The sequence below is a fragment of the Lutra lutra genome, chromosome 10, assembly GCF_902655055.1.
Source record: "Lutra lutra chromosome 10, mLutLut1.2, whole genome shotgun sequence".
NCBI classification, from domain to species: domain Eukaryota; kingdom Metazoa; phylum Chordata; class Mammalia; order Carnivora; family Mustelidae; genus Lutra; species Lutra lutra.
The window spans coordinates 86303150-86330819 of NC_062287.1; the positions used below are offsets into that span (position 1 = coordinate 86303150).

Consider the following 27670-nt stretch of genomic DNA (forward strand, 5'->3'; position numbering starts at 1 on the left):
TCAATTCAAACCTCTATGATTCTTTCCTACCCGTTGATAATATGGTGAAGGAATGAATAGTATAGATCTTAAATTTAAGAGAAGTCCTTGAACAGTAGTGAGCCCTTGGCACCAAACCCAACGCTGTGGTTCCCGAGGCCACGATGAGTAATGTAAGGTCCTCAACCAGGGAGCCTTACACAGATTCCCCCACGACCATGCAGCATCCCCACACAATAAAAAAATCAATGTGTTTATGTTGTGCTTCAGTGCCGGCGAGTGATGAAGAGGACGGAGCTGTGCTTTTCGACAATGCTGGCAAGGCGGCTGCCGATCCCTTTGACACGTCTTCCGGATCCGTGCAGCTCATTGCTATAAAACCCACAGCCCTCCCCGTGGTGCATCCCACATCGGACAGGAGCCAGGAGTCGGCGGCCCTCAATGGCGAGGTGAGCGTCTGGGGACCAGCACAGCCGGGCCTCTGGGGACTCAGACCAGGGAACACCATCTGGGCGAACTGGATGCGGGTTACGTGTGGTGTCTAGGGCTCTATCAGTCATTTTTACCTCTGGGTGTGTGGGTCTCAGTGGTACCAATCAGGAGGCAAGTCACCCAAAATGAGTTTATTGGGTGATTTTTTTTTTTTAAACACTGGTTATGGGGCACTTGGGTGCCCCCATCAGTAAAACACGTGACACTTGATCTTGGGATCGTGAATTCAAACCCCACGTTGAGGATAGAGTTTACTTTTTTTAACTGTAGTTATGAAGAGAAATATCAGAAATTCTTCCCCATCCCCTTACACACATACACAACCTTCCGTCTTCTTCAGTAACACTCTTAACTTGTTCGTCATGGGTTGTCAGCTGTAGTGGGATGAAAGGGGCTCAAACTGATAAAGGACCAGAGAAGAAAATGTCCTACGGGCAGGAATGTGGCCTACTACAGGAGCTTTGAGATGACTTTAACACTTTTTAGCCAGCTTGAAACAACCATTTTCCTGCTTCCAGGAGGCTATCAGTGCGTTTCAGGATGTGAATCAGTTTTCCAAAGAGACTGAAAAAATTTTGTAATATACTCCAGAGACTCGTGATTTGACTAAAGGAAACAGATGGATGGATGGTAGCTATGGGCAGTTTAGAGAAGAACAAGAGAGGAAGTCAGGTAGAGAGTATCTGCCATTCCTCCATCCCCCGCAGCAGAGAGGCGGTGGGCGGAAATGTTTCTGAGTTTTTATGACCATGCACGTGGAACCCGCTCATGGGCACCTACCTGACACGTGGGTACACACCTGCTTCGGGTTTTCTCTCTTGTCCAGCTGTTGTGTTGATTGTTCATTTCATTTGTCTGCAGACTGCAATTGTTACCTACAACAGGTAGAGATTTCCAAGGTTGGAAAGTGTTTTTCCCATCACACCTCGAGGAACATGCCAGGCCCCTCTACACCTGGGCATTGTAAACCACATCAGGATTTCAAGGCTGCTGTGGCCACAGACGTCTCCTGGTCCTCTTGGTCTTGGTTTCCCAGCAAACCAACGGTGGCAGGAAGGGGTAGGAGAGGAGAGCAGCCCTGCTCTGCGAGCCTCGCAGGTTGTGCCAGGAGGGTACCCAGGCTGGGACGGAGGCAGCTGGGGCCTGGAGCTGCTGACCCACACATCACAAATGCCCCTGTAGAGTGGCATCCCCTGGAAGAGAGCTTCGAGGTCCTAGAACAACCCAGGAGGGCCATGGGCTTCAGGGGCTACCCCCCTAGTAGATTGGGCTCATGGAAGGGGTGAGCACTGGGGACAGAAAGTGGGGCAGTAGGAGAACCAAAGGCATGACCACACTGTGAGTGGAGGTGGGCAAGTAGGAGTTGGCAGCTGCCCAAAGTAAGGCCCTGTGACTCCCACCAGACGGTCCCCTGGGCTCTGGGGTACCCTGCAGTTAGTAGCAGGGCCAGGCTGTGGGCTCAAGGGAGAGGGGTGGTAGCCTCCTAGAAAGTCTCCCCTCTGCTCTCCTGGGCCTAGAAAGGGGTCAGGGGGCCCCAGAGGTCGCTCAGAGGGCAGGGGTGGGGTGGGCACCACCTCCTGCCCACTGTGTCCAGAGTCGGCTGGACCTGGGCTGCTCCATGGCATGCCCTCAGGGGTCGCCCAGCGAGACTTATTGCCGGAGCCCTCACCAAGGGGTGGCTGGGCACTGGGCAGCTGGGAGGGCCAGCAGTGCCTCACACAGGAGCCTGGGTCCTTGGCAGAATCTCCCCACGAGCCCCTGCTCTGCCAGCACCAGCACAGCGCCTGGGTTGGGATCAGGCTCACAGTGACCACCCAGATGCTGCCCTTGGCCTCGGGCTTTGCAGGATCTTTAGGCACCTTGCAGAAGCATCAGTTGGAGGAGAGATTGTGGGAGACGGAGTCCTCCCAGGCCTTCTAGTCCTCCCTGAAAAGGACCTGACCTGACAGATGATCCGGGCCTGCTTCAGCCTGCAGGGGGTGCGGGCTGGATCACCAAGACAGTCATAGTCAAGTCGGTGCAGGGGCCTTGTTATGCCACAAATATCCCTTCTTCCTCTTGGGGAGCTGGGAAGACAACTCTGACCTGGGAAGCCCCAGGCGTGGGTTGCTGCTGGTCCCCATGCAGGGGGAGCGGGCCAGCAGTGGGGACAGGGGCCTGGCCCCATGGAGGGCACAGGGCAGTGGGGGGGTGTGGTGAGGCGGGCGAGACCCGAGGGTCATCAATTTTTAAAAAGAACTTCACTGGTTATGGATCTACAGAGAACTTCTATGCCAACTTCCTCATAGTTTAGACAAAGAAACCGAGGCCAGAGGGTCAAGCGGCTTGCTCAGAAGCACACTGTGGATATTGTGAAAGCCCTGATGTGGTGTTCAGGCCCCCTGGCTCTCTGTCCAGTGCTCTTTCCCTCTCTTTGACTTACTGCAGCATGTCAGTGAAAAATAGCATTGTGCTTAGAAGAGTACCAACTCTCAAGCTATCCTGCAAGGATCTGAAGCCAAGGTCTTCTACTTAGTATTTATGTGGCCTTAGGCAGGTTAGTTCATTTCTTGATGCCTCGGTATTTCCATGTGTAAAATGGGGCTATTGGGAGGATCAAATGAGTTACTATAGGTAAAACACTTAGAACAGGGCATAGCAGATTGTAATGTACAATCAGTACATTATTATTATTGTTGTTGTTGTTTTTAGTCAGCCAATGAGCATGGATTCATTGATCATTTATTGTCTTATGTCTCTTGGTTCTATAATTTGGGAACCTTCAAGTCTTCTCAAAGCCAGTCATGCCCACTGAATCTTTCCTTAGGCAGTTCTCCCACTAGATACACAAGCCCAATGACTGGAGGCCTCTGAGGGGGTCACTAATAACCTGGTAACTGCTCTTGATTAGGACGTCTGCCCAGTGTGGACCTAGATAATGGGTGCCTTGCCGGGATTTTTTCACCCCAGCTTCCTGATGTGACTGTCATGGGGACACGTTCTAGATCTCAGTGAAATTCAACGTCCAACTCCTTTTTTCTGCCAGGCCCATCACCCTGTGCCAGAAGGAAAAACAGATGAGTATTTTACCTGTCCAGAAATGGATACCTGTTACATTTTGGCAGTTAGAGGAATGGACCTTGCTGGCATTTGGATTGGAAACGAGCCCTGAAGTGTTCTCTGTAATTTACTGCTTTGTAGCATTTAAGACAGATTGTCTTAGAATTTTCTTCCTTCTTCTCTTATGGTTGGCTTGTTTCACTGAAGAAACCACAACCCCAAAGCCATCAACTTTCCTTTTATGAATTATAGGTAATTCATTTAAAAATTATTTTAAAGAAAACATAATAACCGCATAAAATGTTCAGAAGAAAAAAGAAAAATCACTATAATCTCACTACCCTTACATATCCTGTTTTCATTTTCTGTACCACCTCCCCAGACTTTTGAACAAACTCACGTATATTTTAGAATCTCATACAGAAAATTTTATATCATATCTTTTTTTAAGACTTTATTTATTTGAGTGAGAGAGTGACAGAAGGAGAGGGAGAAGCCAGCTCCCTACTGAGCGAGGAGCCCGACGTGGGGCTCAATCCCAGGACCCCAGGATCATGACCTGAGCTGAAGGCAGATATTTTTAACCGACTGAGCCACCCAGGCTCCCCATATCTAAACATTTGCAGTTGTTGCTCTTATCTTTGGGAGGATCATTGTTCATGACCTCGTTGATTATGTATACCATTGATTGGAAAATTGGTCGCCCATTGTTCAAATCTTCCTGGTAATTTGTGGTTTAGTTTTGGTTCTGGTTATTATATCTGAGTAATGTCATGCTTGACTTTTAAAACCTTCTTATTCTGAGATAATTTCAGATTTACCTAAGAGTTGTGATAACAGTACAGAGAGCCCCATTGGCTCTTTACCTAGCTACCCAGAGTGTGAACATCTTTTTTTTTTTTTAAAGATTTTATTTAATTATTTGACAGAGAAAGAGCATGAGTGAGCACAAGCAGGAGGAGTAGCAGGCAAAGGGAGAGGGAGAAGCAGGCTTCCCACAGAGCCGGGGAAGCCTGACACAGGACTCAGTCCCTGGACCCCAGGATCATGACCTGAGCCAAAGGCAGCCACTTAAGTGACTGAGCCGCCCAGGCACCCCCTGAGTGTGAACATCTTACATAACCATAGAATAATTTTCAAACCCAGGAAATTAACATTTGTACTCTGTGATTGACTAATCTACAGACCTCATTTGAATTTCATTGGTTTTCCCACTAATGTCCCTTTCCTGTCCCAGGATCTGGTCTGGGATCCCACATGGCATTTAGTCATGTCTCCTCCAGTCTGGAACAGTTCCTCAGTCCTTCTTTGTGACCATTCTTTGTCTTTCATGATCATTACTCTTTTGAAGAGTACCGGCCAGTTATCATAGACCATGTCTCTCAGTCTGGGTTTGTCTGATGTTTTCTTGTGATTGGATTGTAGTTATGCATTTTTGGCATAACCATGGGGTTGATGGGCCCTTTTGTGGGCATCAAGCCCTTGATACTGATATGTCTGATTACTGGTGATATTAACTTTCATCTCTGACTTTGAAGCCCTCTTGGAATGTTGCTTAAGGAGAGATTCCAGAAATGGGATTCCTGGCTCAGAAGATGTCATCCTAGCTCCTTCTCTTTGCCTAGTTTTCTTGGTGGCAAGCAGAATGAGGGAACAATGAAGACTGTGAAATGCTACCAGCCGAAAAATATCGTTAAGGCCCAGGGTGGGGAGACCTTGGTAAAGGTCAGAAAAAATATGCCATAAATATAAAACATCTAAAGTAGAGCCTGTGTTAGTGAACCTTGGGCCTCATCCTATAGATCTCTCTCTTATCACTAGATGAATTTTCTGTTTGTGAATTACAGAAAACTCTTTTAAAGATTATTTTAAAGACAATATAATAATGACACTATATATGGTTATGTTAATAGAATCCAGTCTGATTACAAACAGCACGAATGAGCCTCCATATCATCCAGTAGATGTCAGGCTGATTTCACCAGTCAGCTCTGCCCATGGGTATAACGTCCTCATTGTTGGTTATTTCTTTACTTAGCATAGCCATCTGCTTGTATCTTTGACCGGTCAGAAGGTGTGTAGGTGTGTTGGCCATGTTCCTTCCTATATGACCAGACTGGCTTTGCCCTATCCAGTAGGAACTAACTGACATGAGTGGCCATACAAGGCTTCAGAATTACCTCTCAAAAAAGATACAGATTGACAAAAATAAGCTCTTAAATGCAGGTTGATAGAGAGAACTTGGAAATAGGACGTCTACTCTGCCTTCTCCCTCCATTCGTCCCAACTCAGCCTCTTTGGAAACTGGCTATCTTGTCCAACTGGGCATGAGCTAAATGGCCAGGGGAGGCCGTTGGGTTCCTCAGGGCTGGAACTATGATTGGGGTACCAGGATCCAGCTGGGCTTCCAAGTCAGAAGCTTCCAGACAGGGGAATCTAAAGGGTGTAGGTGAGATTAGCCCAACACTACAAAGGCCTGAGCAGACTTACTTAGAGTAGGGAGAAGGAGCTCCTGATGGAAGGTCCAAGTAGTGTATGTGAGTGTCAGGCTCTATTTTGTTTGTGGCCCACTATTGTGCGTTGGCCTTGAAATGGGACACAGGTGGGTCTAGCTGGCTTGAAAGACCAGAGGTGAAGCCTAGGACAGCTTTTGCAGGAATTGTGACCTGATGACAACCTCCCATGTGTTGGCCATGCCTGGTTGGATGTGGCCTGAGACTCTTTCTCTCCCCAGGTGAACAAAGCCCTGAAGCAGAAGTCAGACATCGAGCACTATCGGAACAAGCTGCGCCTTAAAGCCAAGAGGAAGGGTTATTATGACTTCCCCCCAGTGGAGACAAGCAAGGCTCAGACAGAAAGGAAAAAGATGTACGAGAAAACCCAAAAGGAAATTGAGCACGTTTTGGATCCAGACCCAGAACTCTGTGCCCCATTTGCTGAGCCTAAGAACAGGTACAGTGTCTAAGGGATTCTCTGATGGTCCCTGTCCCATTAGTGGGTTGAGGGCAGAGGGTGCCCTGGGTAACAAGGTCTTGGTCCCTCTATCTGTTACCTTACGACTGTGATCTTTGCTGGCTGGTGATCTGGACCATGCTGGTCCGTGAAAGCTGGTGCTCCATAATGGGTTTAGAAAAGAATAAAATTGAAGCCATTAAAAAAAGAAATACTTGGGTAAACAACCACAATTGTCGTCTAGCTCAATAATATTTCAAACCAGTAGCCATTTCAGAGCTGGGTGAAGATACAATTACCACCTGCCTGGTTATGCCACTTCCAGATCAAGGGACATTGTATTTTTCAATTAACTAGTGGCTCTTGCATAAGGAATGCCAATTTCATGCCTCACCCTTTCATTCAGCTTCAGTAGGTACTTGTCGCACAGCGACTCAGCACTCTGTGCTGGGTTCCTCTCTGTAATTCATAGATTTGTTCATTTATTTGACATTGATCATCACCGACTATGCATGAGGCACTGAACAAGTTGCTGACTGCTCTCGTGGTCCTAGAAATAAATTCAATCATTCATTCATTCATTCATTCCACTCATTCAGCATTCTATGATGGGCAGAACAGCCCAGTGAATGCTCTTGTGAGACTTCCAGTCTGATGGGAGAAAAAAGATAACTACCCCAGAAGTTCGTTATTCACAAGTGCAATGGGTGTTTGCAATGTGATGGTCTGTAAGGGGGGCGAGCTGGCCTCGGGGGCGGGGGACAGGCAGGGCCAGGGGTTTGAACTGGCATCATCCCCAAGCTTTTTTTTTTTTTTTTCAAAGATGTATTTATTCATTTATTTGAGAGAAAGAGAGAGTGAGCAGGGGGAGGTGCAGAGGGAGTCGGGGAGCGAGAATCTCCAGCAGAGACTTCCCACTGAGCGTGGAGGCTGCCACAGGGCTTCACGCAGGGCTCAGCCCCACAACCCTGAGATCATGACCTGAGCCGAAATCCAGAGTCGGGCACCTAAACGGCTGAGCCTCCAGGCACCCCATCATTATCCCAAGCTTTGTTGCTAACTAAGCAGATTGACCTCACCTACTGGGTAAAGGAGAAGAGGCTAGCAAAGCTGAACATGACCATCTCTCTTCTTTTCCATCCCACCCTAAAGCCCTCCTTGGAAGCATTTTTATGGGTCGAGACCCTCCCTTCCAAATATACATTCTCCTTGGCAACAGCCCCCTGGCTCTGGGCATGCCAGCTCTCCGATCCCCCCGTACATCCTATTGGCAGAGTCACCCTTCGCAGATGAGGCGAGACAGGACAGCTCCCGGCCTGAGCGGCCATTTGTTCAAAGCAAAAGTGACTATGTGACAGGCTTGGATGGAAGCCACAAAATAAAGTTGGGAGGTAGGGCTGAATTTTAGTAATTGAATTGACATAATTTATTTTTAATAAAGAGGGAATTCGAAACCATGGCTTCATTCATCATGCTTCTGATTAGACTCGATGGGTGTGATAAGCTAGTATGAAAATCCCACTTTGACAGGGCTCACAATGCACGTGTCCCCGTGTTGGTAAGTGTAGAACAAAGAGAAGAAGGCTATGGGTTTTATAGGAAGGCTGGCGGCTTCTTTAGCTTATAGGTCACACTTGGGGATTTTTTAGCTCAGCAGTCTTTTATGGACTGGGGCGGGGTTGTTTTTCCTGGGTTTCCTGCTGCCACTTGGAAAATGAATCAAAGATTGTGTGCAAATAAGAGGAACTTAGCTTGGAGGTTATTTGGGAAATACATAAGAAATTTTGGTTGGAGCTTTTTATAAGGAGAATGGACACAACACCCCTCCCCCACCCTGAGATCTATCCCATTGCCCAGCAAAAGTTCAGGCTGGATCCTCAAGGCCCTTCCCTAGCCTGCTGATATCCTGAGTGTGTAGTCCCTTCTCCATGAATGTCTGTGGAAGAAATGATTGAATGACTCTAAAAATAATGTTAAAATTTGTTCCGCCAGTGAAGGGAAAAGTACGGAAGACTACAAGTTGGGTGGGGGGAGGGGGTAGGAATGGAGATGAGATCAGCAAGGGATGGGATTGGGAAGGGAAGGATTCCCAGAGAAAAAGAGAATGACGGCGGCTTGGTAAGCTCTGAGGTGTCATTGCTGTCACACTCTGCCGGTGAGGCCGGGGCTACTGCCAGTGTGTGGGGCCTGTTCTTACACTCTGGAATTACCTCGTAATTGCTGCTCCCAGTTCCGCTCTGCAGAGATTCTGCTCTCGGTGACCTCTCCATGGCAAGGGACGCGAGAGGAACGCGTCCTCCAGTCCAGGGGCAGCGACAGTAACCAGGACTTTACCCCGAGACCGAAATTAGATCAAATCAAAGACAACGTTTAGGTTCCGAATGTTGACTCATCCCAAAATCTTTTAAAAGGGTCTTCACAGCTTTTTCTTTAAAGTCAGAAGAACACCCCCATTTTTATGTTATGAACTCTTACCTGGAGGCACGAAGACCATCGTCACGTAACTGAGGAAGATGCTGGCAGAGCCGCCTCCCCACAGATTCCCTTGGCCCCCACTGCTCCCGGGCAGCCCGCATCCAGCAGCGCCCTACGGCCCGCAGGCATCTCTAACTGCCATCCAGGGGACTTTTCGGCGGCCCCCACCAGAGATGTGGCGTGGTTGACGTGCCCCAGAGGGGCTTCGGACAGGGACAGATACAAGCTGATGGGGAAACACCCTGGCAAGAGAACTCTGAGTGTAAGCTACACTGTCGTAATAACCACATTTTCTGCTTCTGTTGGATGTTCGACATCTGGGGCCTGGCCGACTCTGGAGAAACCGGCCCCTCCCAGGGCCATCTGGCAAATTCTGAGGCAGTACCGGGCTCGCCTGCCAAGTGCACCTTCCTTTTTTATGTGAACCAAACAAGCCGGGACCCATCCCCCAACCTTCTCCTTCACATGGGGCTCTCCCACTCTGGGCTCCAGTCCCTGTGCCCTGATCACCTGCAGGCTAGTTACCCCACAACTGGGAACGGCCCCTCTGCCCCAGAGACTGCGGAAATGATCCCAGCCACCCAAGCCAAAGCCTGTTTACCCTGCCTTGCCTGTTCCTCCTCCAAGAAACCACAAGAAAGCCTCTTGCCCCCCTTTTCCCCTCACAGCCTCTGCCTTGTGATTGACCCTGGTGCTTCTCCCATGTGGAACCCCAGGGCAGGTCCCTTCCTCTTGGAATTTTGAGTACAACAAGCTGTCTTTTCCATGGCAGCTGCCTTCTGATCTCTTGGTCTTGGCCATACCTACATAAAGTAAAGCCTCCATTTTAATGCAACTGTTCTCCACACTTCTCCAGTAAGTTTGAGGCCCTGGTTGCCCAAAATACTCTCTCATACTCTCTGTTGGCCTCCTTCCCTTCTCTCTCCCATTTTTCCACTTCCCAACTTGTGCGTCCTAGAAGCCTTTCCGCAGTAAACCAGTTGTACTCAAATCATCACAGAGCCTGCTTCCAGGGAACCCAAACTAAGGCAATAACTAATAAAGATGGAGTTGTTTTCATGAAACCAGAGCTGCTCCTTCTCAGGGACTACATTTCATCTTTATGGAACCCTAAGTTCCCATAGAACACAGTTTGAGAACTACTTTCTTAAACTATCCTGGGATTAAAAAGCCCCTAAAAGTACAAATAAAATGTATTACTATCCACCCAGCAATATTTTCAGAGGTTAAAAAAAAACTTTTCAAGTTTGCAAGTTTCAAAATTTATTAACTTTTGAAGAATATGCCCACAAAATACCCACAAGAAATGAATATACCTAATGGAACTCTATTTGATTAAAATAAGTAATTCCTCTACCCAAGAGCCTAATTTATTTCTAAGCAGTTGCTTATGCACCAGGCGCATGTGGGTGGTCTGGTCCGTTGAGATCCATGTTAAATGCAGCCTTTAAAATGAGTACCATAATGGAACATTGTCTTTGATGTAAAAGCAGACTGGCATGCACCCCAATGTCTAAGTTCTCACCCACGTTCATGGTTCTTGAAAGGGCTCACACAATCTTGCTATTGTATTTCTAATACTTCCAAAATAGCCTACTTAAATGTCAATTCCTAATCCTAGTGTTTACTCCCCCACCACGCTTATTAGTAAATCTTTTCTAAATGGGTTAATTGGCAATCTCAGGACAGTTGTGAAGCCTGCTTTTTCAAAAAGCGATCTGTAATTAGGTCAAGGATGAGAATTCTTTGGGGTCTTCCTTTAAGGGTGAATCACTCTGTTTCACAAGGTTGTGCTCCATTCCTAAAGGAAGCTTCTAATTGCAGATAACCATAGGGCACAGTTTATAATACTGGTTTTAAGGCCCTATATTAGTCGGGATTCTTTGGGTTGTGAATGATGGCAATCTGGAACAAACTGGTTAAATAAAAAGAGAATTTGTGATTGAACATGAAAGGTCAAGGCTTAAGGCATGACTAGATCCAAGGGTTCATACAATGTCCCCCTTATTTAGCTTGTTCTCTCATCACTCTTTGCTGGTCCCTCTTCAGACTCTTACCTCATAGTGGCAAACTGGCTACCAGCAACTCCCTACCTATATCCTATCTTCTCAGAAACTTCAAGGCCAAGAGAATGCCTCTTTCTTGGTTGCTCTAGCGAAAGCCCTGAAACTCAGTCTCATTGGGACCAACTCATGTGCCCATCCTCTGACCGATCATTGTGGCCTTGGGGATGTGATGCTTGATGCTCCGGGCCAACTCCTTTAGGAAGGATAGCCTCCAAAGAACATCAGAGTGCTCCCACAGAAAGAAGGTCATCATGGGTATCAAGCAAGCAGAGATCACAGAGGCCCTCTAAACAGGAGTAAGATCCTGGTGATGAGGGGATAGGTCTAATAGCCTCTATTTTATTCCTCAGGCTAATTGCAACGGTAGTGTATTGCCTTGGGTGTTCTAATGTCTGTTCTAAGCTAACAGCGTGTGACTGTCATGCTATGACTAACTGGGTGTGTGATCTTGAAAAGGAATGTTTATGTCTACCTGCCAGGTTTCTGGCTTCCCACGTAGTCACTGGGAATAAATGATATAACCTCCTCACCTTCAACCCATGAATGGATAGAATCTTACGATGGAGACAAGAAACAGGTGCTGGGGCAGGGGGGATTCTCTGAAGACAGATGTTCCGAAATGCCAATATTCACAGAGAGAAACCTACTGGTAGATGGAAGGGGAGAGCCACCTTTGGCACCCTGCAGTGCCATGTGGAACCACCCATCCCCACTGGGCCTCACTCCCGACTTGTAAGAGTTGCCTTGTGTGGAAGGAGAAAAGCACAGCCACAACCCTCACTGTGTTCCTGTTCCTTTCTTCATCCTCAAAAAGATTCCTGAAATGGCAAATGTAAACAGTGACAAATGTATGTCTTTCCTAAGGGAGCTGAGTGGAGCCTCTCAATGTACTACTCCCTGGGCTTGGAATGTTCTGTGCAGGGTTGGCATGTGGCTGGCTCTCTTTGGGTCTCAGGTGAACTGTCCCTTCTCTAGAGAGGCCTTCCCTAACCATCCTGTCTGAAGTTGTCCCCCACGTTAGCCATCTTCTATCACATCTTATTTTTCGTAATAGCACTCATCATCCTCTGAAATAATCATGCGAATTATCTGTCTCCCCCATTAGAATGGAAGCTCCAAGAGAGCAGGGCCATGTCTGTCTTGTTCACTATGAATCGCCATTGTCTTCCACGGTGCCTGGCACATGGTAGGCACTTGGTGAATATTGGATAGATGGATGGACGGACGGATGGATGGATGGATGGATGAGCTCAGCTCCAAACTGCCTCTCGGTTCATTGGCTCCTTAGCCCAGAAAGAAATCGCCTGTTCGGAAGTTAGGAAAGAAAATATCAATATTCACAGTATTAAGAAGCCCATTAGCTGCAGGGTTTATTAACACATGTAGAACCCTGTCTGTGAAATCAGAAAGGTTAAAAGGAACAGCAGGCTGCTGAGTCAACAGTCAACAAAAGCAGGTTTAGAGGTCAAGAGAGAGCCCCTGGGCTTGCCGGGAGGCAGAATTTCAGATGTAGTTGAAGGGCTGTAATAGGTTAGTTACCTGGTTCCCATAAGCAGATTATTTACAATTAAGCCAAATGGTTACAGCCTCTGGGAAAACAAAAAAAACAAAAAACAAAAACAAACTTTGATTCCACTATTCCTCTGGCCTCTTATGGCCAGAGAACAAATGGAATGAATCCTGAGATCTCTAAGGCAAATCCAAAGCCTTCATTGGTTGCCTGTAGTTTGGATCCGTGGAGAATTCCATCTGTCAAGGCATTTGCTGCATCATAACAGTTGTTGGATTTTCTTCAGGCAACCGATGAAGAACTCTGTCTACCGAAGCCGGCAGTCTCTGAACAGCCCGAGTCCGGGGGAGACAGAGATGGACCTTCTGGTGACTCGGGAGCGACCCCGGCGCGGGATCCGTAACAGTGGATACGATGTAAGTCGCTGCTGGGCTAAGGTGAACGTAGGCTTTGCTTTCCCCTGAAAACAAAGGAGAGAGAGCATCCCACAATGTTTCACTGTACTGTATATCTGTGGAATTTAGAAGTGCACCAAAATGTTTGCTATTTTATTATTCCTTACTACCTATTCTGCAGAGTAACATGACTTGGAATGGGTCAGAGTGACAAATTATTGCTAAAAGGATTTTAATTCCTAAATCCAACTCTTTTAGGAATAGTACAGTATTGATCTTAAGTCAACAGTGATTCCAAATGTCCTTAATTTTTTTTCCCCTCTCTCCTTAAAGCTCAGTAGGAACCATGGCTGTAGGTTAGAATTCATTTGAACACAGGCTTCTTTTAATCCATGGCAGTGTGGAGAAGTTGGATTTGTTCCTGATTTCATAACTCCCCAATATGCCATGGAAACCATCAGATGTCCAACAGAGAGATTTGGTGATTTCATAGGATGCAAACCATGCTTATGTGCAGTCGTGTCTCCAAAGAGCAAAAATTGTTTTAATCCCACTGCACTTCCCCAGAAGAGGAGCTCCAAGGCGGTGGGTGTCTCAAATCCGATGGCTCCTGGCCTGTTAACGTAGTTGCATCCGTGAGCTCACGGAAATGCTACCCTGAGAGGATATTGGATAACACTTCACCCCGCCCCAGAATTTCAGATGGCCTTAGGTCTACCCTTGGGTTTTATGGAAAAGGTTTCTTTCCCATTCTCCTGAAACATTTCTCTAGTTACAAACAAAAGCTTTTGTTATCAAGAATTAGGATTCAAAAATGTCTGGATAAAATTTGGCTATAATCTGCGAGGTTGTACTTTGAAAATGACACTCAATTTCTTAAATGTACTGTGCTAATTTGAAGGCAAGAAGGTTTTTTTTCCTCCACTCAGGATTGGTCATTGTTTGCCACAAAAGATTGAAGAGGGAATTTTAATTGTTCCGTTAAAAACAGAGATATTCTACCTAATTTGAATTTCTAGATACTTTACCCTTGATGTTTGTGTTGGTCATGATAACCTTATCTTTTATTTCTGTTTTCCTTTTTCATATAAAACAAATTGATATTTTAGTTTTATAAAATTCTAGATGCTTCAGGCAAATCTTTTTTTTTTAACTCCAGGTGAAATTACTCAACACTAATTGTTCTCCTCATAAAAATCTTTTATACTAAAGCTGGTCAGCAATTTGATAATCAGCCTGTCGTTAAAAATTTGAATTTCCACTTAATCTCTCCGTACCAGCTGTGAATATTCTTCCCACATGCCCATGGTCTGGGGGACTTCTTTTGCTCAGAAGTAGCTGAGGTATATGATAAGATTCTTAATGTATTTCAAGATTGGAATTAATGGGTCTCTTGTGAGATTCTAGGCACAGACATTTTTACACTTTGAGGAAATAGGACAGTTTCTCTGTTAGTTTTGAAAAGAGAACAGTGTGTTGCTTTTTTTTTTTTTTCTTTTAACCATAGACAATGCCGTGACTTGCAGTAGTGACTTAATAATTTTAGAATGCCCTGTGAGTACATATGGCAACAGAAGGATACGGATGATTTTTTTTAATTTATTTATTTATTTGACAGACAGAGATCACAAGTAGGCAAAGAGGCAGGCAGAGAGAGAGAGGAGAAAGCAGGCTCCCTGCGGAGCAGAGAGCCCGATGTGGGCTCAATCCCTAGCACTCTGGGATCATGACCTGAGCCTAAGGCAGAGAGGCTTTAACCCACTGAGTCACCCAGGCGCCCAATACGGGTGATTTTTAAAAGGAGGTTGCTCACCCCCCACAAACATATATAAATATTCCAATTACAGATTGCTTTAAGGGAAGCCCACTCTATTCTAATAGATTTTTCTGATTTCAGAAAATTAGAATATGTGTCTTGAGAATTGCATGTGGTCTCAAAAACATAAGCAAAGGTAAGTTTCCTTAAGACAAAATGATTGTCTAGGGACCTGTTTTAAGAATTTAGACTGTTATTTATAAGAATGCAGTGGCTTCCTGTTTCTTTTCCCCATGCCTTTTGTGCTGATCACATGAAAAGTAGCCATCATTTACTGACTGCACACAGTAGACCAGCCTCTATTCTAGTCTTTTTATGTGGATTATCTAATGGAATTTGTAGTCACCAGCCAGGTATGTACCCCCTTATGCCCATTATACAGATGAGGAAATCAAGGCACAGAGCAATTACCTAATTTGTCTACACAACTCCAGAGCCTCTCCTCTTAACTACCATGCAGTAGGGCTTCCATATAAACCCATCACACTATATATCTGCCTTCACCTGATTCTATATCCTATACTTCTGATCTCACCAAGAGGCTGGATGGCAGGTCTCACAAGAATTCTTGCATGGATAACTCACAAAAGCAAAAAATGGACCTGCAGATAAAGGAGGAAAAGAGGAGAGTCATGGCTTTAAACAATGCATTCATTTTCTAAACTCCTGATTTTCCAAAAATGCTAGGGCACCTCCGACAAAAGAATCCATTAGCCTAGCAGTGAACGGATCAGTCGTTTGGAAGCGTGTCATTCTTCTTACTGGATCTGGGGACCTTGAAGCCAGGCCCAGATTTCCAGTCATTTCTGCCAGGTTAGGGATCCCCAGGGGGTACCTGCTCCTTGATGTGATAGAAACAGAAGCACTGGGAGCCTGATTTAATTTCTCCAAAGCTGACCTCGTGAGAATCCCTACAGGAAAGGCTGCATGTAAAAAAGAGTGAGTAAATAAATAAAGAAGCAAACAAACACACAAAGCACAGGCAAATCTTAGCCCTAGGACTGAGGGAAGCCTGGATTGTTTGAAAATGTTTCCATAGAGCAAGGATGTACTGGGACCTGCCCAGAATAGACCCTTAGCTCTAAGGGGTGTGGGAGCCACTGTGTTTTGCAGCAACAGTTCTTAACCTCTTGGTCCCCCTAACAGCTAAGGGATGCAGTACACTCCTGGCAATTCCTTTGGCTCAACTGGCTGATAATTTTCCAGAAGGCAGCACCCCCTTTTGACGAAGGCATGATTTTAGAAAGATGGCCAGACCAGATCTTTAAACTAACCTTGGCACTGAAATGAATTCCTCCCAGGGCATGAAACAGTTAGAAAAGATAATGTCAGACTAATATCTAAGAGCAAAAATACCTCTATTTCAAAGTATTTTTTAAAATGTTTTTTCCTGAATAAAAGTCATACAGAAAATAATGAGGTGATGAGGAGGGAAAAGAAAATGCCCCATGTGTGAATTCTCAGGCAGAATAAAGACCCAAGTGATGTTCCCTCTATCAGGCAAATTAGTAATCCCTTTATGTCAGTGAGGAATCAACCTTTGCTTCCAAAGGACAAGGAATAACCAAATCATTCCCCAGAAATAAAAACGTACGTCCTCAACCTCGATTCATGTTTGTAGTTTTCAGATGTGATGGGAATGGGGTCAGCTAAGTCGCTTGGCTGTGAGGGAGACTCTGAAAAGAAACGTCTGAGTTGTACCTTTGAAAAAGAATGCTCCCCTCTCTGAAGTAGAGAGCTCTACAGGCCCCTTCCCTTAGGTTTCTCTCCAGCACCTTGTCAAAGCTCACACCTCTCAGAAGAGGGGATGCTGAGGCTTCAATGGTGGTGACCACAATCACCGTCACTCCAGAAGCGTTCTTCAGAGAAACATTTGGAAATGTTAGTGGAAAACCAGACGGTTTTGCAATTGAGAAGTAGACATAAACCTACAAAAAGGGATACTACGTCAGGCAAGGTTCTGCTGCAGAAAACAGAATACCTCAAGCCATTTGAACAGACCAAATACGACTGTGAAGAGTTAGACACTGTGCAAATCATCAGAGGCCTGGCAGAATGTACGGGGAATGACTGAGAACAAAACCACTGGGCTGGCTGTGACCGGGAGGTGGCGGGGGTTGCTGCCTGGGAACTACCAGGGGGCAGAAAGATGGGCCCTGCCTCATTTCCTCTGTCGGGCCTGCACACCAGGGCCTTCTGTGACAGAAGCCCAGTTTCGGTCAAGCGCAGTCACCGCCTCAGAGAGGGCCATGAGGGAGTGTTGGCCGGTCAGCCTCGGCACTGCAGGAACGCACACTGCAAGGAGGTTGCCAAGGGCCAGCCCCCCAACCCCATCACAGGTACAGGAGAGATGGGCAGAGAATTAGCAGGCAGAGCAGTATTCGGGAAGCAGTGAGGAGAGCCAGAGGAGGCAAGGAGGCCTACAGGGAAGATAAAAGCATCACTCGGAGTTCGGAGCTCGGTCCCCAGCCACCGGGTGAAGGCCTGCGAGGCCGAGTGGTGTGCGATAGGGCATTTATTTACTAGCCTCCCTCGCCTCACAAGGCAGCCAGCTCCCCCTGTCCCAGGTGAGCGGTGGTCACTAGAAGGGAAGGAGGCCTAAAAATTCGAGCGGTTGTTTTGACGGGTTCCATGCACCGAGGAATGCGGTGTGATCTGAAAAGCCCCGGTGCCTGGTTTGGCTGATGGCAAATCTGGGGTCAGGGGGTCAGTCCTGTATTACCAGCAGCAGCCTCTCCTCCTCACTCACCGCCCCTGCCCCAGCATCCGACGGCTTGGGCATGGTGGTCAGAGACTACCATCAGGAAAGGGCAAGGCTGTCCTCGTGCTGCATGAGGTCCCCATTTCAGGGCACGACCAGCTCTTGGTTTCTTTGGGAAGCAAGGTGTCGGGTGTGAGGACTTGGTCCTTCACCTCTGAGGCAGCCTGCCTGTTGCCCTCTGAACTGGGGGTTCTTGTGATGACCCCGTCCTCACCACCATCTCCCCCTAGCAGCCCACCCAGAACTGTCTCACACGTGTGCTCCCTGCTGAGCCCTTAATCTCCTCCTCTTACCTCTGCCAGCTAGCTTAAGCTATCAACAAGCCTGGCGTGATAGGTCATCTCTAGTTTAGGGGTTTTTAATTCTGGGGGACTATCTGATACTAAGAAGTCAGCCTCCCTGGATGAGCCCAAGACAAAGAGGTGGAGGGGTTTGGCGGCGAAGGGGCCTCGTGTTGTGGGCCAGATCTCACCAGGCCGTGGCTGTCCAGATGCTTGTTCCCCCCACAGAGATGGGTGCTGCTTGGGAAGTGGGGAGCCAGAAGTGGATTCTGGTTGGCAGGTTTGAGAGGAAGTAGGCCAGGTTTCAGGATGGCCCTGTGACCTCACTGGGAGCCAGGCCTCCCCGACAGGCCCAGGATTTCCCTCCCACATGGGCCGTTTCCCACCGGGCAGGAGACACACAACTTCCCCTCTGCTATAAGCACACAAGTGCCATCTCCCTGCTTATGCTCTTGGATTCCTGTGCTCTGAACACTGCCTGCTTCTCCTCGTGGTGCCCGCCTACCCATCTTGCTTCTCCTGGACTCTTGCAGGCCGGGGTCCCCCTGTGTGCTGCTCTGGGTGGGGACACTTGCAGAGGAAGGGAAAGAAGGAAGAGGAGGCAGAGCTCAAAGTTGGGCTGTGGTACAGATATTACAAGGTCTCGGCTAAGCTCGTGTGACCCTGCAGAGTTGCTCCCAGCGTGTGTGTGAAGCATCTGGGCTTTTGTACTCTAGCGCTGACCATCACTGGCTGTCCTTGGGCAAGGCAGCTGTCTTTAGCCAAGGACAATTGCTACTAAGAGAATTGGCATTGCCGATTCCCACCAATGCCCAGGGAGAGCAAAGGCAATTCCCAGCTGACAGCTGAGGCCTGGCCGCTGGCAGTGTGCCCAGCCACTGGAGGGAAAGTCCTCTGGTCCTGAGCCATGCACGCCACGCTAGTTCCTCCCGGCCCTGTGTGCTCCCTAGCCCACCTGTGTCCCCAAGCCCCTGCAGGAGCCGGAGGCCCTCGGGCTAATGAGAATTCCTTGGGAACTTCCACCCCTTTCATTTCTTCTAGTGAACATTTACCAGTGCTGGAGCCACTTAGAATATGTGAATTCAGCACCATGGGCCCTGAAAGACTAAGGGAAGCATTTAAATGTTGCCCCCGAAATGAGTTTTTGTGTATGTTCTATAGAGACGGTATATTGCTTTTCACATACTACTCCGTAAGGTTGTATACACAGGCACGTATGCTGTACCCCAGGGATCATCTAAGGGCCTTTCAAAGTTTTACTTTGTCTGATTTTTTTTTGGCAAATTTCTCTGATTTCTACCTCCTCTGCTGGCGTTAGCAGGTAAGCCTCACAGGTGAGGCCACCATCGCACTTTCTGGCTGAGGCTGGAGGGGAGAAAGATGGAGTCACTCGAGTGCTTCTCCACACTCGTAGAGGAGGCAGGTGCAGACACGGCGGAAGCAGTGCAGCAGGCTGGGGCAGTGAACTTGGATGGGAGGCCTGTGCCTGTCAGTGCTGTAGCTGCTGATGGTCCGGTCCCCAGTACTCACCACTTGGGAAGCTGCCCTACAGCTGTCAGAGGAGGTGTTCTAAAACACACACCCTGGTGTCAAATCCTTCGGGAACTCCCCACAGCCCTCAGGTTAAGATTGAACCCTCCGCCCTGGGCCCAGGAAGCATCTGCGCTGGCTGGCTCCAGGCGCGCCTTTCTAGCACATGCTAGTCGCTCCCTCCCCTGCCGGTGGCTCTGGCCCCACCGGCCCTTCCCAGCTCTGTCATGTTGACTCCCATCTCTGTGTTCTCCCCTCTGCTCAAGACATCCCTTCCCACCTACTTCATGCAGCCACGCTTTCTTAGCCTTAGCACTGTTGGATTGGGATCTGGATAATTCTTCGTCCCGTGCGTTGTACGATGCTTAACAGCGTGCCTGGTCTCTCCCACCAGCTACCATAGCACCTGCGAAGTGGTGACAACAGGTTTCCAGACATTACCCTGGGGCCAAGCCCGCTCTTGGTTGAAGACCAGTGACCCAGGCAACGCTTGCAGAACTGAGTCTCAACATTTTCTCCCCCGGAATCTTTTCCTTGACCCCGTATCTGTGGGGCTGATTGAGGCGCCTGTCCTTGGTGCTCCCGTCGCACGGGGGACTCACCACCATTCAAGCCCTTTCTCCTGGGTTCCCCCCTGTAGACTTACACATGTTATTTTCCCTGTTTGACTCCTCAAGGACAGGAATCATGTTTTATTCATCCTGGAAGTCTCAGCACTCGAAACAGGAATTGGCGCATAGTAAATTCAGTGTCTCTATTTGTTGAGCAAATGAGCAAACAAGTGTGTCAGCCAGCAGACGGGATTCCTGAGCTGAGACTCGGATGGGGAGGGTGGCTTTAGAACTCTGAGCCATATACGCATTTGATTTGACTGGCTTATCAAATCGCATACACTCATTGATTTGACTAGCATACAGATGTGTGTTATGTTTTAAGTTCTGTTTCAGCAGTGGTTATCTGTGAGGACGCTTGGGCTGATGTAACAGAAAACCCATCCCGAACCAGATGAACTTAAATCATGAAGGGAAGGTATTGGGTACAGTAAATTCAGGTGTGGTCAGACTGGGGGTCCAGTTCCATCCCTCCACATTGTGTGGCACTGTCCTTAGGCATCATCTTTATCCACAGGTTGGCTCTACTAGGAAATGGCTGCAGGAGCGTACTTACTACATGGACCAATGAAAGAGAGAATTTCTCCTTCCCAGCCATGAAACAAAGTATATAGGACTTACTCTCACTGAGCCTCTGAAGGTCAAGTGCCCAACCCATGTATCCATCCCTGTAGCAATGGGATGTGGGGGAGCCTTACACTGATGGGTTTCACCGGGTAAGACCTCACTGAGGGAGCTGGGCCAGGAGAGGATGTGTGCTGGGACTACTGCAGTATCCACTACTCCGGGAACAGTGGTGGCTGGACCTTGTAAGGAACAACACCAGCATAACCCTCCATGTCACTTGTTCCTCCAGTCTCCGCCTCTCATCTTTGGTTGGCCCTCTGTAGAGGGAGAGTTGAATGAGGTGAGGAGCTAGAGACTGCTGTTCCTTGTGGGGTTGGAAAGGCCTGGCTACAGTGAGAGGCTGTGTTTTAGGGCCAGATGGAGGGAGAAAGAGGGATTTTGTGAGTCTGGCTGGCTTTTCCAAGACCCGAAAGGAAAAGAGCAGATCTGAGTGGGCGCTGGGGAGAGCCTGTTTTGTTATGGAGTGGTGTCAGCTCTCAAAACTGACCTTCTGTCTCCTCGGCTGCCCACTGCTAGCACCTGCTTGGCTAAGAAGATGAGAAAAAGCAAGGGATGGCTCCCTTCAGACGCTACCAGTGAAACAACTTCCCATGAGCAAAAGCCATCCTTATGTGCTTACTTTCAGGTTGAATCCTTTTTAAAAGATATTTGTAATTAATTGACTGGCTCACGCCTCGTTCTCAGCGTTAACAAACAATGCTGTGGAATGGTCAGGCTTGTCGTCCTGGAGCTTGGCTGCCCTCGGATTCTAGCTCAGCGACTTACTAGAAGCATGAATTTGGCCTACTCCGCCTCTCCGTGCTCTAGTTTTCTCATCCAGAAAATGGGGATACAAAGGGCACCTGCCTGATAGGGTTGTTGTAAGAATTAAGTGAGTTAATAATGTGGTAAAGCACATAGAAAACACCTGGTGAGCGTCAGCTGTTGTAACTATGCTAACAGATTCCATGAGGGAGAGAGGGCCGCTGTTTTTTGTTTCTTTTCCATCCCAGCACTTCGGACATCTCAGGACTGCTAGGAATTTTGTCGCATGTTGTGATTTTGTGATTTATAATAAGAAATGTGTATTTGGTCTTTGTCCACTATTCAGGACACAGAGCTCCAAAAACCCTTGGAATTTAAGTGATCGGCATATTAATGTGTGTTTTGTTATGTTAATGAGGTGATTTGGACCGCACCTAAGGATAGGGGCTGGTTGCACACGCAGAGCCAACCCGGAATGTGATTTGGGGGATGGGAAGTTTCAGGGAAATGTGCAATTTTGCTGAGACTTTTAAAAATTCCGTTCTCATGCTGATTGCATGAGTCACCAAAAGGAGTCACCAAACCATGAATTTGAACCCTCCTACCTGTTCTGAAGGGTGCCAGTCTCCTTTTGTTTTCAGAGAAGTTTTTGAGAGGTAGGCTCAGAGGGAAGCGGCTGCCCCGACTTGGGCCCTGAGAGTGTTTCTCCCCGGGGACCAGGGAAAGTGAGGCTTTGTAAGCATGTCTCTGCCTCCTTGGTGACAGGCAACACTTGCACTGGGGCTGTTCAGGCCAGAGCTGACATCAGATGGAGAGAAGCAGCCCTAATTTTGTGTTTCCCAAAGGACCCTATTTGATGGAGAGAAAAATGGACACAGAACCAAATCAAGGCATCATGGCCAGATAGCCCAGAAATGGATCTTGCTGAACCCTCCACTTGGTCTCTGGGCCCTTACTGGGAAGTTGCAGAATTTGTTCAGAATCTGTTCTCCTTGCTGAATGGAGCCGTGAGCACGGAGCTGAAAATCAGGGCCTTGGAGAGACAGTGAAGAAAAACAGGGGGCAAATTCTTGAATTCTGTAAGTGGAGAGCCTGGGTGAGGCAAAGTGCAGTTGTGGACATGTGTGTCCTGGGAAGTATGGTCTTGTAAGACAGCTGTCTTACTCAAGAAATTCTGGAATAAATGGCCTCAATGATGTGAAAATGTTAGGGTTCGGAGCGAACAGTCAAGAAGGACTTCTTGAGACATCTTTCGTGCAAAAAGGTGGTTTTATTAAAGCACAGAGACAGGACCCATGGGCAGAAAGAGCTGCATCAGGGTTGTGAGGTGGGGCCGATTATATACTTTCTAGTTGGAAGGGGGTTAGGGATAGTGTAAGTCTCTAAGGAATTTGGAAGCAAGGTTTCCAGGACCTTGAGGGGCTAGCTGTTATCAGGAAAAGGTCATTTATTACTGTCTAATAGAACTTTAGTCATGAGACCCTTCAGATGTCTATCAGAGGGCCATATGCTTGGAGGATGATTGCCAACATATATCTTGGGGCATAGCGATAAAGGACGTTTCCAAAGGAATGTTTATATGTGGAGACTTACAGGATCTTGGACATCAGGATAATGTTAAGCATAAGTAATAATATCGAGGCAGTTGAGTTCCTAGAGAAGGGCACTCTGCTTGTCTCAAGGTCTTGTCAATGGGTTGTAAGTTGTAAGGAAATTAAAATTTTCTTTTGCCTGTGTTCTCCACATCATCAAGAACCCTTCATCCCTCCTCTTCAGTTCCCATTCTAGATAAGGCTGTCTAATGTGGTGTCTAAATGTGGCATCTCTCAGGAGGCGGGGGCCCCCAAATACAGGGCGACAATTGGGAAGAAGCCAGTGGCTTGGGCTGTGAAAGAATTCAGCTGAGACAGAACAAAGGAGATAGAATGTGGAGCACATAGCAAGGGAGCACGCAAGGGAGCGGAGGACAGGACAGCAGAGACGCTGTCTGCCAAGAGGCAGTGGGTGGGGGCCATTTTTAAAGGGGGAAGATGGGGAAGTATAGCGAGGTATGGACATATGAAATATTCCCATTTTTGGCAACTGTGCCTAGTTGTAAGTAGCCCATTAGTCAGTTAGGGCCGATGGGTATTTTGAGGTGGGTCGCCTTCTGGGCCTGTCTGGATTCAGCCAGGGGGTCGCTGTGAGCCTGTGAGTCACTCAAGCCTCTTTGCCTAAAAACAGCTTCTACATCGAATTCATTTTAGACACTTGGCAATGTCTTTTCCTGGTAAAGGCTTTTGAGCAGAAATCCTCCAGCCTCTCTTTTAAGATGCATTTCCATTTATTCATTCCACTAGGATGTGTTCAAGTCCTGCTGTTTGCCATTCTGGGAAGCAGCAGGACACACGACAAAGCCCCTGCCCTCAGGGAGCTTATATTCCAGTAGGAAGAAAAAGTAACAAATACCTGAGCACACAGATGTTCAGCACAACGTCAGAAATGCTGAGAGGGAGCATAAAGCCAGGTGAGACATGGAGAAAAACGGGAGGCGCTCTTCATAGGTGGTCTCCAGGGAAGGCTCTTGGAGGGGGCGGGGGTGACTTTTGAGCAGAGACCAGAAATAAGGAAGCTAGCCTGGCTAGCCTTGGGGAAAGAACATTTGGGCAGAAAGAACAGGAGGTGAAAGGGCCCAGAGGACAACACATGCCTGGGGAGCTCAGAGAACATCAAGGAGATCCAAGTAGCAAGATGCCCCCTTCTTGGTAAAGGTCTCAACTTCGACTCCTTCCTTTGTTTCATCCCCATATCTCATCTCTTCACCAAGTCTGGTCAGCTCTCTTCCAAGACATCTCTCAAGCTCATCTATACCTTCTTTGTCCATGACCACCCTAACTCAAGTCCCTGCTGTCTCTCCTTACCTTCATTACGTCAAGAGCCTTTTAGCTCGCCTTCTGTAAATTCCAATCACATTTCTCCCATGCTTAAAATTCTTCAAGAGTTTCCCATTGCCCTTTGAAAACACTCCATTCTTCTCATCATGGCCTTCAAGACTGTACGTGATCAGGCTCCTGCCTGCCTTTCCCGCCCCGCCCTGCCTCCTGCCAGCTGGGGCTCCAGCCACACGGGTCAGGTGTCAGTCAGCTCAGGCTGCCCTTACAAAGTGCCACAGACCCGGTGACTTAAAACAACAGAAATTTATTTTCTCACAGTTCCAGAGGCTAGATGTTGAGGGGTTCACAGTTCAGCCTGTAACAGCCCATCTTTCTCTTTCTCAAATACTATCAGCTCTTTCCTATCCTGACTTTTCCCGAAGCTCTCCTGTGATCTTCCCATGGCTAACCCTTTCTCCTTCAGCTCTTCAAAATGTCACCTCTTCAGAGAGGCCTTCCCTGACCATCCCCATAGAACTAGCTATGTTACCCAAGCCATTTTGTTTTGTTTTATTAAGGCAAAATTAAAAATGATAAGATGTATAGGTGTTTAGTGTACAACTAGATGAACATTGTATTGCTCTCTTAACCACCAGTCCAACCGAAATGTTAGGACAATTTTATCACCTTCTGAAGGTCACTCCATCTGCACTATGGCCCCACTGGCAACCACTTTTCTGATATCTACCTTCATAGTTTTACCTATTCTTGGACATCATGTAAATGGCATTTTTACTTACTTATTTGGTACGTACTCTTCTGTGCCTGACTTCTTTTGCTCAGAATTCACCTATGCTGGGATGCCTGGGTAGCAGTCTGTTACACGTCCTCTTCTTGGTTTCAGCTCAGGTCATGATCTCAGGTTCGTAACATTGAGCCCCACGTCAGGCTCCATGCTGGGTGTGGAGTCTCCTTAAGACTCACTCTGCCCCTCTCCCTCTGCTCTCTTTCTCTCTGTCACATAAATCTTTAAAAAAAAAAAAAAAAGAATTCATCTATGTTGTTCCATGCATCTGTCATTTATTTATTTTTTTATTACTGGGTACTGTTCTGTTGTATTCTGTGGCATAAATAGATCACTCTTTGTCTGCCATCCTGTTGTTGGACATTTGGGTTGTTTCTAGTTTGAAGCTACCAGAAAACACTACTGTAAATATTTTCATCGATTATGAACATATGTGCTATGGTCACCCCAATTTTTTTTTTAAGATTTTTACCTATTTTTTTGAAAGAGAGAAGAGAGCAAAAGAGAGCACTGGGTGGGGAGGGGCAGAGGGAGAGGGAGAAGCAGGCTCCCCGCCAAACAGAGAGCCCCACTCTGGGCTCTATCCCAGGACCCTGGGATCATGACCTGAGCTAAAGGCAGACACTTAACCAACTGAGCCACCCAGGAACCCCCCTACACCTTTTTTTTTTTAAGATTTACATCCCCCAAAATTTATATGCTCAAATCCTAACCTCTGATGTGTTGGTATTAGGAGGTAGGGCCCTTGGGAAGTAAAAACGTCATGAGTGCGGAGCCCTTGAGAATGGGATTAGTGCCCTCAGATGAGAGAGCCCAGAGAGCTCCCCGACCCCTTCCTCCATCTGAGGTCTACAACCCGGAAGAGGACCCTTACCCGGCCATGCTGGTGTCCTCCCACTTCCAGCCTCCAGAACTGTGAGAAGGACATTTCTGTTGTTTATAAGCTACCTGGTCTGTGGCATTTTGTTCTGGCAACTGGAATGAGCCAGGACACTATGTTTTCATTTATCTTGGATAAATCTGTAGGAGTGGAATCTCTGGGTCATAAGGTGTATGTTCAACTTTCTAAGAAACGACAAACAGGTCTAGGAGGTATGTGGGCTATTTGAGCCTCCCACTAATTTGAGCCTCCTTACGCCATTGGTGGGAGGCTCAAATTGTTCTGATTTCACTCCTTAACCTCACCAACACTTGCTGTTAGTAACCTTCTTAATTTTAGCCATCCCACGCTAAAATGTGAAATGATATAATTTCCTTAATTACCCACCACCGTTGAGCACTCCTTCGTGTGTTTATGAGACACGTTATGTATCTTCTTGTATTGATAATGTCAATTCCAGCCATTTGCCCATTTTTTTACCTTTATTTTTTATTATGTTAGTCACTATATAATACATCATTAGTTTTTGATGTTGTGTTCCATGATTCATTGTTTGCGTTGCCCAATTTTTAAACTGAGTTGTCTTTCTGTTCTTTACATGCAGGAATTCCATATATATTCCGGTTACAAATCCTAGTATTTTCTCCTGGTCCATGGCTTGTCCTTTCATTAGGTGTCTGATAGAAAAGTAGTTTTTAGTTTTGCAGTTCGTTTTTGTTTTGTTTTGTTTAAGATTTTACTTATTTATTTGAGAGAGAGAGCATGAGGGGGGTGGGGAGGCATAGGGAGAGGGAAAAGCAGGCTCCCGGCTGAGCAGGGGGCCCAATGCAATGCCATTCAATGCAGGGCTCATTTCCAGGACCCTGATATCATGACCTTAGCCCAAAGCAGACACTTAACTGACTGAGCCACCCAGGCACCCCAGAAAACTAGTTTTTAGTTTTGGTGACGCCTTAGGGCTAGAATATGCTCCGGGACCGGGCAGTAGGACTAAGCTGTGTCTAAGCCATGTTCTGTGTTGGAATATTTTCTAGAAAGAAGGTATGTGGGGATCAGTAGGGCTGTCATTCCCTTCAAGTTTGTCCTGTAGTATTTCAGAGAAGCTGAAGTCACATGGATACTTAGCCCCTGAGTGAGCCGTCCTGGTGTGCTCTTTTGAAAACGACACTGAAAGGGTCACAGATTTTCACTCTTTCCAGTGAGTACCAGAGCTCACACCCCGAGTGGGGGAGGGGTCGCGTGTTCAGGCGTGGAGAAGAAATGGCCTTAATTTCTTCTAAATACCAGTGGCCTTTGCTGCTGAGTGAAGATATATAGTGAAGAGTCCAAGATCTTCCATATGTGCATATCCTTTGACCCCATAATTCCACTTGTAGGGATCTAACCTAGGGCTGAATCCATGGTTATGTGCAGAGTGTCAGTCGCAAGTACATTTATGTCAGCTTTGTTTCTATAGCAAGATATTAGGACCCCACCTACAATCCTCTTACATATAGCCCGAAAACTCCATATAGCAGAATGCTATGAAATCATTTAAAGTTATTCCCTATAATACATATATTTACTGGCAGAGACATTTCACAATATTGTATATGAAAAGTGCTTGAAAATATTACATACAATCCCATTTTATAAAAAAAACTTAGATACTTATATATATGCATACATATATATGTATGTATGTTTGTGTGTTCTGTTTATAAAAGCATGACCCAGATGGCTCAGTTTGAGTGTCTGTACAACAAAAGTAATTTTTAAGTACACCTATTCCTTTACTCGTATTTGTCATATACATGAAGGCGATTATATTATGCACTGTAATACTCACAAAATTCTCTAAATTCCTCTCCCGTTC

General features: G+C 47.0%; 1 protein-coding gene and 1 long non-coding RNA gene across 4 annotated transcripts in view; both read left to right on the top strand.

Moving 5' to 3' along the window:
* The window catches only part of KIAA1549L (KIAA1549 like), a 262165-nt gene that overhangs the window by 204589 nt on the left and 29906 nt on the right, over positions 1-27670 (top strand). For all 3 annotated transcript variants that reach the window (XM_047693070.1, XM_047693071.1, XM_047693072.1), the window contains 3 exons: positions 250-428; positions 6245-6462; positions 12800-12929. In XM_047693070.1, the coding sequence (XP_047549026.1) occupies positions 250-428; positions 6245-6462; positions 12800-12929 (527 nt within the window). The remainder of the gene's footprint in view (positions 1-249; positions 429-6244; positions 6463-12799; positions 12930-27670) is intronic.
* LOC125079464 (uncharacterized) lies at positions 23240-25072 on the top strand. Its single transcript, XR_007121127.1, has 3 exons — positions 23240-23326; positions 23704-23784; positions 25035-25072. It is a non-coding gene; the product is annotated as an uncharacterized LOC125079464 (long non-coding RNA).